General features: G+C 41.7%; 1 protein-coding gene across 1 annotated transcript in view; it reads right to left on the minus strand.

The window, feature by feature from the left end:
* The window catches only part of NOD1 (nucleotide-binding oligomerization domain containing 1), a 28,788-nt gene that overhangs the window by 10,968 nt on the left and 2,080 nt on the right, over nucleotides 1-15,740 (minus strand). The window contains exons 2-6 of the mRNA XM_009324162.1: nucleotides 13,224-13,228; nucleotides 7,572-7,894; nucleotides 6,185-6,359; nucleotides 3,136-4,939; nucleotides 1,025-1,108 (exon numbers count right to left, since the gene is read on the minus strand). Of these exons, the coding sequence (XP_009322437.1) occupies nucleotides 1,025-1,108; nucleotides 3,136-4,939; nucleotides 6,185-6,359; nucleotides 7,572-7,787 (2,279 nt within the window). The 5' untranslated portion in view covers nucleotides 7,788-7,894; nucleotides 13,224-13,228. The remainder of the gene's footprint in view (nucleotides 1-1,024; nucleotides 1,109-3,135; nucleotides 4,940-6,184; nucleotides 6,360-7,571; nucleotides 7,895-13,223; nucleotides 13,229-15,740) is intronic.

Below are 15,740 nucleotides of genomic sequence, written 5' to 3' on the forward strand. Positions count from 1 at the left end.
CTGTTACTTTAATATTTACAACCTGAATGTTTTACAATGCACACATAGCATCTATCTTTTTTGTATGGCTTTGTACACATTCACAGTTGCTTGTATTATTATTTTGATATACAATTCATATTGTGAAGGGCTAGATATAAAATACGAGGACACCAGACAGTAAATCATGGGAAAATATTTATATGATTTTTTTAATAAATGGTCTCCCCAAGCAAACAAAGCTTCCTTTTATTCCTGTGTTAGTACAGAAATAATATTGCCAGAAGAAAAGTCAGAAGAGAATACAGCAGCAGAACGTATTTTTGCTCTTTTAAAAGTCATAAAATCCACTTGCAAATATTACTGAAGATCAGATACCTGAGCAGATGTACTTACATTAGGGCACTGGAGGAAGGAGGCGATTCTTGGTATTCACGTTCACTTCTCAAAAAGTCATTTTTATGTAGCTACTTAACCAAGAGCAGGAAGTCAGAGCAAACATGCCTTCCAGCTTCAACTTGATTAAGAACTAAATAAGATCTTAAAGAAATTGGTACCATGAACATGACGTTTGAAACTGTATGTTTCTGATACTAGTCTCTACCAAGCCATATCTGCTTTGCATAGTTGAAATAAATCAGTTTACAGCAGAGAAAACAGGAGGCTCTAGCTATAAAGCAGACACTCTCTCGCTCGTGCTCTCTCTCCCCCCTCCACAGCTCGCAGGAGGCTTTAGGTATAAAACTAGCATGCCCACACAGTTCAGTAACCGGAGGTCCACACTGTGTTATAGAAGGGCTTGATGTCAGTGGAGGCCACCCCGTGAGGCAGTGCAATGGGAGAGGAAGCTGTGGTCCTTTTCCCAGTGAACTGTTACAGGATGGCAGCTGAATCATTTCTGACACAAAATGCTGCTTTGTTTATGTTCGGTAAATGAGGAGGTAACTGTGGTTTCCACCCCACTTTTGCTGTGTCAGTACCATCAGCACTGCAGTTCTACTTTCTAGTATCAATATCTAGTGTTTTGCTCCCAACTGGTACATACCCCAAGAAAGTCACAATTTGGTACTTGGAGAGTTCTTCATACAAGATCCTTACTCCATGATCCGTGACCTGATTTACACTGAGCCTGGAATGAAGGGAAAGAAAAGTAAGTTTGAATCAATACAGATTACAGGTGTTCATCACCCATGAGTTAACAAATGACTGGAGGTCTATGCATTTTCCTTTGATATTTTAACAGGTCCTTATGCCACATACCAAAAGCCATTAAGGGAAATGTGAGCTCAGTTTCATATGTCTCACTTCAAAAACAATAGAAAACAAAAAGCCCCAAATCTCCAAGGTAATGCTCTAAAGCCTGAGCTCTTCTAAGAACTGAAAACAATAAAATGTAGTAAGTCAGAAACCAGAGACAAACACCTCCTCCTCCTCCTGCGCTACTGTGATTGCAGGAAGAAATTCTGCTTGACACCCTAGCACAAGCAAGCTTTCCAAACTACTCTTCTTGCAACCTTCTCTCTGAGTACCGAGTGAAAGCCAGGCATCTTGAAAGTCACAACACATTCAGGCTCCACTGAATAAAGGTTGTGAAAAGCCCTGGCCAGGAAATAGAACTGCAGTCCCATGGGTTTGCTAGATGTTTCTAATTTTATTGTCCCAACTAGACACGAAACAAATCAACGTCAGTCATTCACAGAATAAAAATACTTCTTTTCACAGTTGTTTTGGGGGCTTGGGGTTTTTTTTTGTTTTTTTTAAACTTCTCAAGCTTTTTCACCTTGCCTAAATAGACAGGTTGCTGTAAAGCATGCCAATTCTGATGAATCACATTTTCTGGCTAAAGCTGTCCCCATGAAAACATTTTGACCAGCTTTAGTTTCTACACAAACTCTGAAGCTGAACATTCACTGCTGAGAGTCCCTTATCACCAAGTCTCCTTGGCTCTTGCTGGTTAGTAAGCTGGTCACTTTGGAATGCACTAGCGCCTAGGAGAAATCAGAGCCAATTTCTACAGATCATAACAGTCTGCTTCTTTGAAAGGGATGGTTAAGCTGTTAGAAACAACATCTCCTGACCTGCAGAAACTGGTCATTAGAAATCAAAGTCCTAACATCAGAAGAGCCATAAAGACAAAAAGGCAACCTAACAGACTGGTTTGGTGTTGGGGATGGTGTTAAGATCACACCGTGTATGGCATGATCATATGATAGGGACAAAGAATGAAAGTCTGTCCTTTTCTTCTTCATTTTGTCTTACATACTTAGGCATTTTCCCCCAAAGTTTCCCTATTGCTTTCTCTTGGGAGGTCAGCTGATTTGCAACTAACTGGAAAAAACAAGTGTCACTTGCTTTGATTTAGTCCTAGAGCAAAACAAGGCAGAGCACAGCCAACCAGGAGGAATAAACCCATTTATTAAAAAAAAATCTCATGAGGCTGAAGGAGCTTTAAAAACTGATGTATGGTCCTGGTTTTCTGCACCTAATGTTTGGACAAATAAGGTGTAGCTACATGGCACAACTTCAAAGGACTGGAGGCGGAACAATCTGTGATGTTAGAGGTAGAGTTAGTTCTCCCTGGTCACGTCAAGCCATGTCCTCCCTCCACATCACCTCAGGGAAACAACACATCTAAAGACTTGAACTACATCCTTTCATGGACTACCATGTTAGCTTTTATTCTGTGAAAGCCACACATCTTGGCAGGATGTTAAAGCAAGAAATTCAGAGCTTTTGGTCAAGGGTTATTGTGCTTAGTAGATCTCTTAACCCATATGACCAAGGGCAGAATTAGGCTCAGGCAATCTTCAGATAAGGAGGAAGCACTTCTGTTTCCTTTCTTTTCCCTTAAACGCTTTCTCCCATAAAAATCCTCTTTCAAGACAAAACAGTTTGAGATGGAGCTAACTAAACCTACAGGTTTAAACAGTCCTGGCTTCTAAGGACTTCTTATAACCCTCTCCATTTGGGTTTCCAAATTCACAGCTTGTCTCTGCTCCTGTGACTGGCTGAACAAGGATTTCAGAAGATCTGAAACTAATTTCCAGCAGCAGTAAGAATCCTCATCTTTCTCCACTTTCAAGATCAATTCCTCCAGCCCAGCAGTTTGTGGAATAAACCAAGGATAAGCAAGGACCTGCTTACACAGACTCTTACCTGATCACTGCAAGCTTGCTGAAACAAGGTAGCAGCTGTTTTACTCCATAGTCATTGATGTTGTTGTTGTCCAAATCCAGAGCCAGGCGCTTTCGAAAGTGATGCACAACAAAGGAAATAGCACTGCAGTCAGCAGAGTAGGCATTGCAGTATGTGAGCTTGATGTAATTGGCATGCATGTGTTTGGCAGCCAACTTGCCCACTTTCTCACTCTGAGTCTCGTAAAGGCACCTCAGCATCCAAACAAAGTTGGGCTGGACCTGGATCTGATTGTAGTTTGGAAACCTGGACCGAGTGAGGCCTTTCAGGTGGGATTTCATGCTCTCCCCAAGGTATGTGATGAGTGTCTTTCTCTTCCTCTTAACAACTGCAGGCAAAACTAAATGTCTGAAGAGCTTCTGCTTGGATCTAGAAAGTAGGCCACAAAGAAACAGGTTAGTAAAATGAAAGTGTTCATTATTTCGGAAAGGATCCTCCCCTGCTAGTTGTTTCTTCAACCAAGGAATACGAAGGCAAGTAAGCTGGGCAGTTTCAGTGGAAGAACATTCATTGAAAAACTGAAGTAACTCCTTGGCACCTACTTTCTCTTCAATAACCAGGAACAAAGCTGTGAAAAAAGACTGAAGAGTTAAGTGCAGGAACTCATAAGTGGACTGATTGTCACAGTCACTGTAACCTTTAACTGTCCTGAGAAAGCCCAATTGCAAATCTTCTTCAGAGATGTTCGCTGATGAGACCTCCTCCTGCTCAAAGATAAAGAAAGAGTTCTCCATCCCTTTGTACGCCATTTTACCCAAAGCTAGAAGAGTTTCCTTTTTTGATTTGAACATCTCTGCTTGGCTCCTGGTGTTGTTCTTCAGCAAACTTGTTTTCAGAGATCGGTTCAGATGGACTTCAATCATGAGCAAAAATACATCTGTCAATGTAACAGAACAGTCTGGAAGCTCGTGGCTGTCAGACATGGAATGGAAGTGTTCATAGCATTTAAAGATAATCCAACAAAATAAAGGCACTGAACACAAACTGCAGAGATTGGGGTTAGCTTCCAACTGGTTCAATACCAGTGTTCGCTGCTCCTCATCTTTGAAAAACACGGCAGTGTATTCCTTCAGGTTATTGCTGGAAAAACCACGGAGCAACACTTTCTTTCTAATGATGTTTCTTTGGATCTCAGTTCCTGTCCTCGCTGTAAGAATTTTCTTGGATCCCTTAAGAAGCTTTCCTCTGAGAAGGCTTACCAGCAGCACCAGCGGGTGGATGGGTTCATTGGGTGAACACATCTCAGGAACACTACTGAGATCAAAGTTGGAATAGATCTCATCGAAGCCATCAAATGTGAAAAGAACTGTATGAGGGAATTGCAAGATGTGATGGAACACCTCTGCAGGGTCCTGGTCTGGGTAGCAATTATATTTGAAGAGTAGGTCCTTCAAACATATGGCTTCATCTTCCTTAAAGCAACTAAACATCCTACATCGGAAACGGAAGAAAAATTTGGCCCCTATGTCCAATTCTTTTCTGGCCCAAAGGCTTTGTATCTTTTGCAGCAAGATGGATTTTCCAATTCCTGCATCACCAAAGACATAAATAGTCTCTCCATCTTCATTAATTAGCCCAACTGCGTCATCAAAAAGGGCTTCTAATTGACACACTTCGCCTAGACTCTCATTGGTAAAACTGACCAGCTCCATAATACTGTTAGAGTAGATTTCTTCAAGCAGCATCTCTTCCCTCTGAGCGTATGACATAACGAACTTGGAGTCCCGTCCCAGTTCATATCTGAGTTTCTGGCAATATCTGCTAACTAAAAAGACAGTGAACTATTATTAAAAAGACTATTATTAAGAAGCATACGTATACAATGACCCACCTCTTTGGGAACTGTGAGGGGGTAATAAACTAAAAAAATTCTTACAGAAAATTGGTTCTTTGGCAGATTACTTCGATTTATTTATGCTGCCGTCATCGCTCTCCTGGGAAGTTCAGGTGCTAATGAAAGAGGTAACGTGTGAGCCACCATTTCCTGAAAGCCAGTACTGACACTGCATTGCTTTAAGGGGCTGCTATCTTTCAGCTGAGACTCAAAGCCAAGCCCCTGACCTTTTGTTAAAGGGGGGCTTTACTCTCTGCAAAGGCAGGGGTTGGTGGTCACTGATTAGCTTTGGCATCTGCCTTTTCACTATATTTATATTCTGCCTGCAATTTCTATGAGTAGGTGGTTATTCTTTCCTAACTTGTAATTTTTATTATTGTAAATAGAAGGCATGCGTTTTTTTGAAACTGGGTGCCAGGGGCACCTCAAAAGATTTTTTTAAGGTGACCAAAAAAACCAAGAGTCTCAGTTATTGTGCAACGTTGGCTTCTGTTTTTATTGCAACAGAAACTTTGCTTCAGATGGGGGCAAAGTAATTCTTGTATTTATGTATGAAAAAAACCTCTCAAGATGAAAACATTTATTTCTGCAATACTTTAACTCTGACTTTTGGTATAACTCATCATTTAGGATCATAGAATAATTCAGGTTGGAAGGGACTTCAGAAGGTCTTTAGTCCAACCTCCTTCTCAGAACAGGGTCATCTATGAGATCAGATGAGGTTACTTGGGGCTTTATCTAGTTGGATCTTGAAAACCTCCAAGTATGGAGACTGCACAGCCTTGCTGGGCAACCTGCCTCATTGCTTGACTGTCCTCATCATGAAATACTGGCTATTCCATTGCCAAAACATCACAGTGTTGCTAATAAATTGTAGCAGAGGCCTAGAAAATACTACAGCTGGCACAAGATGGTTATGCCATTATGCTACATATCCACAAACAAATACAGAAAGAGCTTGACGTTAGCAAAACAGGATGTAATAGATCAACATGACTGTTGTGTTATACAGTGTGCCTTTTAATTATCTGGCTACCACTGCTCGCAAGCACAGCATGCGCACATTTATTTTCCCTTCTGTGCCTGCCTAGACTCTCTTACTCTCACATCACCTGGTCAGAGCTTCCTACATAGCAGGGTAGTTCTAAGGAAAGGGATACAGATGCATGACCTTACCTGGATCTGTATTTACCACAGGTTTACTACAAATGTTCTCTGAAGGCTCGTAACCTATTTCATCTAGCCAAGGCTGAAGTTCATAGTAAGCATCAGTAACTTTCTGCAGGACACGGATGAAATATTCTGAGACTTCTTCTCCCTTGCTCTGAACCAAGTCTAGAATTTTGCGAACCTGAAAAAATACCACATGAAAGATCATTGATGCACAGCATTTCATCACAGTTACACTTATAGACTGCTTTAGGATCCTTTTTGGACTGGAACAGGGCACCAAAATCAAAACTGGTGCTTCAAAAACTTGAATTAAAAATCTAGCTCTGAATTTGAACCATCACAAAACTGACTTTCTATTTGTATTTGGATGTTGCAAGAAAGTTGGCTCTGCAAGTTAAGGTCTGAACTTGTAGCTAAATGGTACGCTAACTAGAAACAAAATGGATAAATACCACTCCTTAATAGGGAACTCAAAGGATTTCCTCAGCCTGGCTAGATAGTATATTTTAAATCCCATGCTGGTTAAAATAAAAAAGAAAGGGGTGGTTTCTCAGTGCCCTAAATTGACCCTCTGGTTTGTAAATATTCCAATCACATTTAGATTGACCTCAGGATCCAGCCAGATCCAGAGTGTGGTAGGCAGAATCTCTCTCTGGATCTTAATGGAGATCCAAAAACTTACAACTCTTCCTTTTAACACAGCAACTCAATTCTGCAGGCTCTCTCTGGACAATGGACCCGTTGCCTGCAATTGTTACTAAAACTAATGGCTACCAGGCAGTGGCTGGAGCAGTTCAAGACTAAGTGTTACCTCTAAAGGCAAGGCAGAATCCGATCTCTGTGCAACCAGTACAGGGCAACCCTAGTACAAAACCCTCTGCAAGACAGAGCGAACATTTACAATGTACAAAGGTCTTTAAAGAGAAGGGAAGGTGTGCACATGGACAACACACAACCATTAACTTCTAAAATAATATTTCATTTGTGTCTCTCCTCCTCTAAAGCAGGATGATCTGTCCCACAGCATCCTGAAGTATATTTTCCTTGCAATACTCTGCACAATAACGAAGGCTTGCATGTAGCAAGCTGCCCTCTACCAGCCACTGTGGTCACCTCTTTATCAGAGGACAAAGCTGCAGCTGGGGGGACAGAACAGCAATTATCACCCAGCTCATTCTTACAGCTGCCAATGGGCATTACAAGCAGTGCTAGCCGTGCTGGAAAGAGATGTGCTGGAGAGACTTGTCCAGAAGGATCGGCTGGGGAAACTCCAAAATAACAAAGATTAGAAAAGACACTAGATGTTCAATTGCCAGATAAGCCCATAAAACCCAGTGGTAAATTGAAAATAACAAAAAGCTTACACTGGCTGGTGAAATAAAAAGAATACCTTATCTGCTTGAGTTGGAAATTGGACAACAATCTCAGCATCTTCAGTGGAGAAGTAGTCATTCTTAATCAAGTTGTCAATCAAACACTGCGTGTTTCGGATTCTACTGACCAGAAGTTCTCGGTATACCTTCAGCAAAGCAATGAAGGACAGAGGACTTGCTCCTGGAGGTTTTTCCACAGAAATTTCCAAGTTAGCACAAACTTGGCATTCCATAGTTGAGATAGCAAGAAGCTGCTCTGCCTAGCCTCATCTTTGACAAACTGTCCATTTGCAGTGAGAAGTCAGCTTGGAGTTAACTTTGGGGAAAGAGGCAATCTGTCCTTCACATTACCGAGCCTGTAAAAAGTAATTGTATAGAACTTAAATTTAAACCTTATTCTATGCAGATACATCCTTCAGTTAGTCACAGAATAGTTCCAACCTCTGTGTAATACCATGGCCAACTTTATTAAAAAGTGTCTTCCTCAGGTACTTCCATTTATTTGTTCAGGTTTTGGAAAAAAAATTTCTACAGCAGGCAGTCTCCCTTCTGTACCAGTACTTTACTGTAGCTTGCCTCAAACACCACCACTGGCATCTGCTTTATTAACTGCCTGTTCTTAGTGCATAATTTAATCTTTTTTATTAGCTTTTCATGTTGCAATAGACAAAGCAGGCATCTGTCCAAACATATCTGGACAAGGAAATAAACGGAATAAAATTATATGTCATAGCAATTAATTTTGTAGGAGGAATTAATTTATAGTAGCAATTCACTTTGCTTTTTCTTTGTTACAGTAACAGACCCTGCATAAAGCGTTGCCAATATGATAACTGTCCCTGTAAGCGAGGCGTTGTGAACTCTGAGACAGTTTTAGCTAAACTAGGAAAAAGCGTTTAGCTTCAGGGCTCTAGGTTTGAGAGGCAGTAGTGAGACTGTGGGAAAACCACTGATCAGATGTTTCTGTTAAGAAAGCCAAGAGTAAAACGATGCTAACAGTAAAAACGCTGCTGTAGATTTCAGAGCTAACACACCACTTAGGGCACAGAGCACTTCACATCTCCTAAAGCTTTTGGTTCAGACAGCACGTAAGACATGGAAAATATCATTGCATTGGTTTAATTTGGTTAATCTTATCAAATTCAGGTGAGTAACCAAAAAAGGTAAAAATACAGTTTTTCAGAATCTGAAAAATAGCAATGTTAGAAAAAGGACTGAAATAAGTGATTGTAAATATACAAGATCCCATCTCTAGTGATTCACACAAAAAATCCGGACCTCTCCTTGAGCAGGAATTGCACAGAATAACTGAATTCACAGATCCTTTCCCCATATGATGAACTAGGCCTGGAAGATGGCATCACAATTCATATTCATTACTGGGTTGGGCATCCAACCCACCTCCATCTTCATAAAGGGAAGTGATTGCACACAATACAGTTTGTAATGAAGATAGCAATTTAAAGCCTGTGCAAACACTTAGGCTTGAATGCCTGACCTTAGCCCCTGTATGTACATCTAGAGACACAACGAGATCATTAACTCAGACAGCTACGGGCTCAGGAAACCCTCTCATTGCTGCAGAAATGTTGTTTAGAAACTGTACTCTTTAGCATGAATGTTCTCTCCTTGTCTACAAATATGTATGCTCTGTATGCCCTTGTTCTCTGTACCAGCTCTTGAGAGCTCTTTTTAGATGGCTGTTTATTCCCATTTTTCTTTACAAGGCATAAAGCAGTAGGAATCAGGATCAGCCTGCTCTCTATTGTATTACTAAAGGTTTTTTTCTGAATTGCAGTTAATATACCATATAGCAGGCATGAAGTTATATTGCAATTACAATTCAACAATAAGTTCATTTAAGTACTATTTAGGTACGAACCTTGCATGTGCGATTGCCCATGCAAACAGCAGATTTTTTTTTGCAAGATCACAACTGAATCACCTCCGCACAGACAATGAGAATTTGCGTGATCAATACAAATTACTGGTAGCCTCCAGTAACAGGTAAAACGTATTCTTGCTTTAGCAGGTGAAGGGATATTTGGAAGAATGTTCTTAGATTCTGATCACAGTCATATTAATAAAAACAAAACACAAAGCCCTTCTTCAACAATTCTGTAAAGGTGCCAGCTCTGCTGCTACAAAATTCTCACAATTTCCCAAGACGTTTACAGTGCCAGCAAACTTTCCAAATGCTCCCCAGCACTCCCCTGACAAGCTACAACTGAGCCCTGCCAGCTCACAGATTCTTCTAGGTGACCTGCTACTGGAACAAACTCATTTCTATGGGTTTTTCATACCAGAAGCTGTAGTCTGCATCAGTGTAGCTTCTCCTGCTTGACGCTGGAGAAAGACACAGTTTATACTACTGCACTTTAGTGATACTACCTGTCTACACTTACAACCACAGGTCAAACCAGCTTAGCTCCTGTGATTTCAGAAGACCGAGAGGTCCTAACTTACGGTTGCTGACCTGCACAGATGCAGATAACTGCATTAAGAGTTGAGCCCTCCAAAGGCTGAGACCAGCCAAATCCCCAGCACAACTGTTTTGGACCACAGCCAACTCCAAAACTGCGGAACTCTTTCAACCAAAGGGAATGTAACCAAGTGATCTGACTTTCTTACGACATAAGTAAGTGACTGCATCTACTCTAGCCAATCAACCCTTCATTACACCATTCACATGACCCACGAGATGAAGTGGCTGATTTCTGAGTCACTCAGCTTCCTAGAAGCTACACTGGTACATCTCCCTGTTCAAGAAAGCTCTTTCCATAAACAAACTCTATCAAGAAGACCAAACAATGTTGAAAACATCATTTGCTCTAAAGCTTTTGCAAGCTTCTAGTTAAAGAGCTAGAGTCACTTTAAAACACAGGCAATAGAAATATTAACCCTTTTCTTTCAAGATAACTGCATCTACCCAACGTTCCCTGCTTGCTTTGGTTATTCTAGGACCACATTATCCTAATGCATTTTCTTTGTTCCTACTTTGTGAGAAGAACTGAGACAAACATCCAGGAAGTCATAATAATGAACCAAAGTGCTGTCACATGTACAAAACAAATAGAAGTATTTTCTTCACTCTTTCAGATCCATCTACAAAGAGGATAAGAAAAGAAAGAAGAAATACAGCAAAAGGGCAAGAACATGGAAAATATGGACAGATCAGAAGGTCTCAAAGATGCCTGCCCTGCATCTGACTAAGTCCAAATCAGTACAGAACCTGGTTGCTATTGGAAGGGGTGTGCATACGTATGCTGCAGGAGAAAGCATGTTCCCTTTCACACAGGGTGACCTGCAAGAGAGTGGAGAAACAAGAGAGCAATCAAAAAAGAATGAATGTAACGTGAGGCTAAGCATCAGGGGAGAAAAGGAGAAGGAGCAAAAATGCTGAGCAGGGAAGTCAGAGCTAGCAATATGAATTCTGTGCATGATGATGTACTCAGTGGTATTTTCAGTGGCAATATTAACTTTAAGGTAAAACACCCACAGCACCCAGTACTGGAGAAAACAATAATTTTCATCAGTCTCTTTTAATAAGAAAAAATGGAAATTTCCATCATCCATAGACTAAGAAAACGTCACATCAGATGAGCGGCTGAACACCTTAAATGGTGCTGAAACAGAAAGACTTCCTGCCACATGTAGTTAAGAGCAAGGCAGGTATGGGCACATTCGTAGCAAAGTGTATCAGGTCCTACTCAGACTAAAGTAAACACAAACATTTTCTACAGTAGTAGTTCTATGTACAACAGCTCCTAAAAGTCCTGATCAGCATGAGAAACATGCTTGTTCTCTTAGAGAAACACAGTCTGTAAGATTCTGACATACATGATTCTGTTTTGCTGGGGGGGGTGGGGGGGGGGTTGTTGGGTTTTTTGCCTTTTTTTTTTTTTTTTTAAACACAAGGCCAATGTGTTGACATCATGAGGTCTCCAACTTATCTTCAAGTCCATCACCTCTCTTTCTGAAAAGAGTGCCAGCTTCCATAGTGTTTTAACATTAGTCTTTTCAGTGAGGGATCACAGGGTTACAAAGTACTAAGTCTCTTTTTACAAGAATGTTAGTTTTACAATGCTAGGTTACACATCTGGTATGTTTAAAGGTAAATGCTTATACAGATTATAAATATGCATTGAAAGCATTTGCTTGCTAGAGTGCATATAGTGTTCTTTGCCCTATCTTGGGCACTCCAGATGTTGGATTCAATTCCAGTGCAATTCTTGCGACTGATGTGGCTTCAGTCATGGCAACGCTGGTAAAAAAGACTGAGACATACATTTATGTAAGACACCTCAGTGCACTGACCAAGGTCTAAAAACATCCACTGTTGAGAACTACTGCCTCATTTCTGGAACTGTTCCATTTCTGAAAGGGCTAATGAATAAAATCATTTTTCTGAAAGCCACCTTGAGGCTCTTACAATCCTTTGTAAAACATCACTAAGTTATGATAAAGAGAGATCACCTGCTCTAATAGCAACAGTTTGTGAACACATCTATTTAGAGAAGTGAACATTAGCGTTGAGGTTTATACACAGAAAGGTATGTACATGGGGAGAAAGGGAAAGATTTTTCAAGCCTGAAACAGCTGAACACCTAAGGAGGAATGGAGAGAGATGAGATGATATCTGGGTGAAGCAGGAGTCTAGTATGGGGAGACAATGGGAGAGACGCTTATGGAGAAAAGCTTCCTATCTGGGAACAGAATGGACTTCTTGTTCCTGAGAGGAAAAATAAAAAAACATTATTTACTCAAGAGGCTGCCAATGATGTTGGAGAGTCAGTTACCCATTTTGAGGACAGCAGTTTCGGTCAAGTGAAGAAGACAGAAAACAGACCACCAGGAATTAAAAAGAACCAGAGAGCAGAGTGCTCACCCATCAATTGTAAAGGAAAAGAAGAGACAGAAGACAGGGCCTTGGCCAAATGAAGTGTCAATAGGGACTGAAGGGATGTGAGAAGCAACAGCAAGTCTGGCACAAGATGCATATCGTAAGCCTGCGTAACTGAGAATAACAAAGAGGAAGCAAGATGGGCACCAGGCCAGGGATAAGGAGGGAAATGAAAAAGGGAAATGAAATTTGTCATAGTAAGAGGGTACAGTAAAAGTATCAGTGCTTACAGCAAGGTTTTGTATAATCCATGTCAATAAGCTGCAGTGGCGCTCATGGCCTCTGCATGAGGGCACTGGTGCTTCTATCTAGTGGTTCTTCTGACTTCCCTCTATTCTCAGCATTGTGCAAGCATATATACATTTATATATTTCCTGGCCCTGCCCTTCTCACATCCTCTTTTCACTAAGATCTCCTTGCTCTTCTTCCAACAAAACCGCTATGCCTGTTCAACTTCCAGTGTTGCAAGTCCTCTGGCAGTAAAGAATACTCTGGTTTATCGGTAGCATTAACATTTATCACAACAAGGTCTTACTAAATGTAAAGGCTGTAGATAAAGGGGCTGAAGGATCTTAAAGACCAGCTAAAAATTTTTGGGTTAACTAGGGAATTCACTCGTTGAGCTGGCTGCTCCCAAGGAGACTGCATAGAATGAAGCAGTAAAGGCGATACAAGGAGCAAATTAATTAACAACTGTCCCTTAAAGCAGCTGATTTAAGACCAAACTAGAATATTTCTGAAGAGCTGAAAACTCAGTCAATACTACTTCTTCTGTATTCTTGCTATTCTGACAAAAACTGTTCCTCTAAATTGCCTGTGAAAAAAAAGTCCTGTGCCACATACCTAGCTATCAGCAGCCAGTAGCTGGAGTATCTTCAGGATTTTCACTGCACCTCATAGCCAGGTCTGGCAGGACAACAGCAAAGCACACACATAAACCTCAGTGCCAGCGCAGGGCTAGTGGAGTCCCTGTTGGCATAGCCTTCTGTCTGTAGTATTAAAAATGCAATTACTTTTAGAGAGGTGGCTGTTTGAAAATAGTGCCCTGTTTCGCATGAAAATCTGTGCCTTTTGTGTCTCCAAGTCAGATTTGCTTCCTGAGAAAAGCTATTTTACAGTGCCAGCCACCCAACTGCAGAATCATTACAGCAAGAGGAGAATTGGAGACTTTTACATGCTTTTTCATTAATAATGATAATCTAGACTCAGTCAGGCCAGTCTAAACTCAACTAGTTGCTATCACTGGGAGAGACAGAAGAGACTGATTTTCCACATCTTATTTCATGTGTGCCACAGCAGCCAGTCTTTGACTACAACAAGTGAATACAACAGAATGTATTTCCACACGGCAGCTCTCACCTTTAAAAGAGCCTCTACTATTTTACATTGTTCAAGAACAGTAAAAAATGTGTGGAGATTGCAAGCAAACGGGCACATATACTACACAAAAAGTCTGCATGTTTTGATGAGAAGCAATGCAATATATTTCCCAGAGGTAAGAAAAAAATAGGCTTTTATTCTTATAGCACAAATGGTGCATTAGTAGAGCTTATACAGGGCCCCCATACTGATCTTAAATGATATTCTGTACCTATGAGTTAAAACACACTCCTCATACCCCAGTTTACAATCTCTGTGTAACTATCATCATCAATGCTACCTATGTCAATTAATGCCCTGGGAGCCATACGTTAACATCACACTAGTGTAAATCCATTATAACTCTTGTGATTTTGCATTGCTCTGGGGTCACCGAGATCAGCATCTTTCAGTGATTTTTTGCCCCTCCCCTCTCTCTCTCTCCTTTGACTGTAGCATAAGCTTTTGTAGCCATCCTTAGTTGCTTGAAGAGCAACAGATATAAAAGAATACTGAAGAAATTACTTCTGCCTCCACCTGGTAAACTGACAAGCTTCTGTTTAAAAGGCACAGGCTTTTACAGAAATATTCATATCCCTCACAGGTTTTGCTGCTGCATTTCCTAACAGCTTACTTTTAAAGAAACAGAACTTTATATACAATGTTTGGATGAATTAACGAGCCCCTGTCAAAAAGATTTTATGTGGCTTCCTGATAACTCCATTCTGGTGGAAAAAGTTCAATAAATAAGAAGGAAACACTACTAAAAAGCAAAGAAATTTTCTTCAGTCAGAGAAATCTTGGGTTTTTTTTTTTTTACGAGATGGAGGAGGAGGGGAACAATTTACTCATATATCTGAAAAATGGAGCTGCTTTTCTACTATTATTTACTATTTTCACATTCAACCTGCAGTGAATTCTACAATTAAAGTTGCAATTGATGGAATCGCATATTCACAGCTCTCTTAATTCTATCTCCCAAGCTTTGTTCCAGTCATTAAGAGCAAACCTAATTAGCTACAGCCACTTCACCTGCCTAAGACCACCGCCCCATTGTGCCTGCGCATCCATCGATCCAGCAAAATGGGGTCCTGAGTGAGGACTGCCTAGGTATCAATGTGGGACAGTATTAACTGCTGGTGCCAGCAACACCCTGGCGCGGAGGAAGGCCACCCTCCCGCCATGCCATGCCATGGCCTCCCCACAGCCACGGCGCACCAACTCTGCCCAGGCAAACCGCTCCCGCCTCCCTTTCTCGCAGCTTCTTTCACGCTAAGAGAGCAAAGCACCGAGGCCTAAACGACTCCCGCGTGAGTCAGCACACGCATGCGGATCTTCAGTCAGGTTTACGGCAAGTAAGTGGCTTTTTTTACTTTTATCCGTCGCTCACGGGAAAGGCGAGGCGGGGACGGGCTCCACGGTAGGTAAGCGATGCCTTCCACCCGGCGCCTACCGCCCGGCTGCGGGGCGCTGCCTCCCACCCCTCCCGCCCTTCAGGACCTCACCACGCTTCCCCAACGGCCTTCAGGAAAATTACATCACCGGCCAGCATCTGTAACAGTATTTATTCCTGGTAGCGTTGCTGTGTTTTGTATGAAGGCGACGTTTCCCTCGCCGAGGAGCTGCGGAGGGACCGCTGCCTGTCCCGGCCGGCGGGCTGGCCCCGCTCCTCACTCTCTGCCTCACACCGCCTCTCACATGGCACCTCCTCCCCGGAGGCGGCAAGGGGCCCTGCTGAAGCAACACGAAAAAGTCCCCAAAATTTTCAATTCTGGAGCGCAAGCAGCTCACCAAGAGGCAGATGCCAGCGGGAGCTCCCCGGGCGCAGCCCTTCCCCTTCCCCCTCGCAGCCCTTCCCGCGGTAACAGAGAAACTTTAATTTACAAAAAGCAGAAACTTTGATTTACACCCTCGCTCCCTCTCC

The sequence above is a fragment of the Pygoscelis adeliae genome, unplaced genomic scaffold (genome assembly GCF_000699105.1).
Source record: "Pygoscelis adeliae isolate BGI_AS28 unplaced genomic scaffold, ASM69910v1 Scaffold25, whole genome shotgun sequence".
Lineage (NCBI taxonomy): Eukaryota > Metazoa > Chordata > Aves > Sphenisciformes > Spheniscidae > Pygoscelis > Pygoscelis adeliae.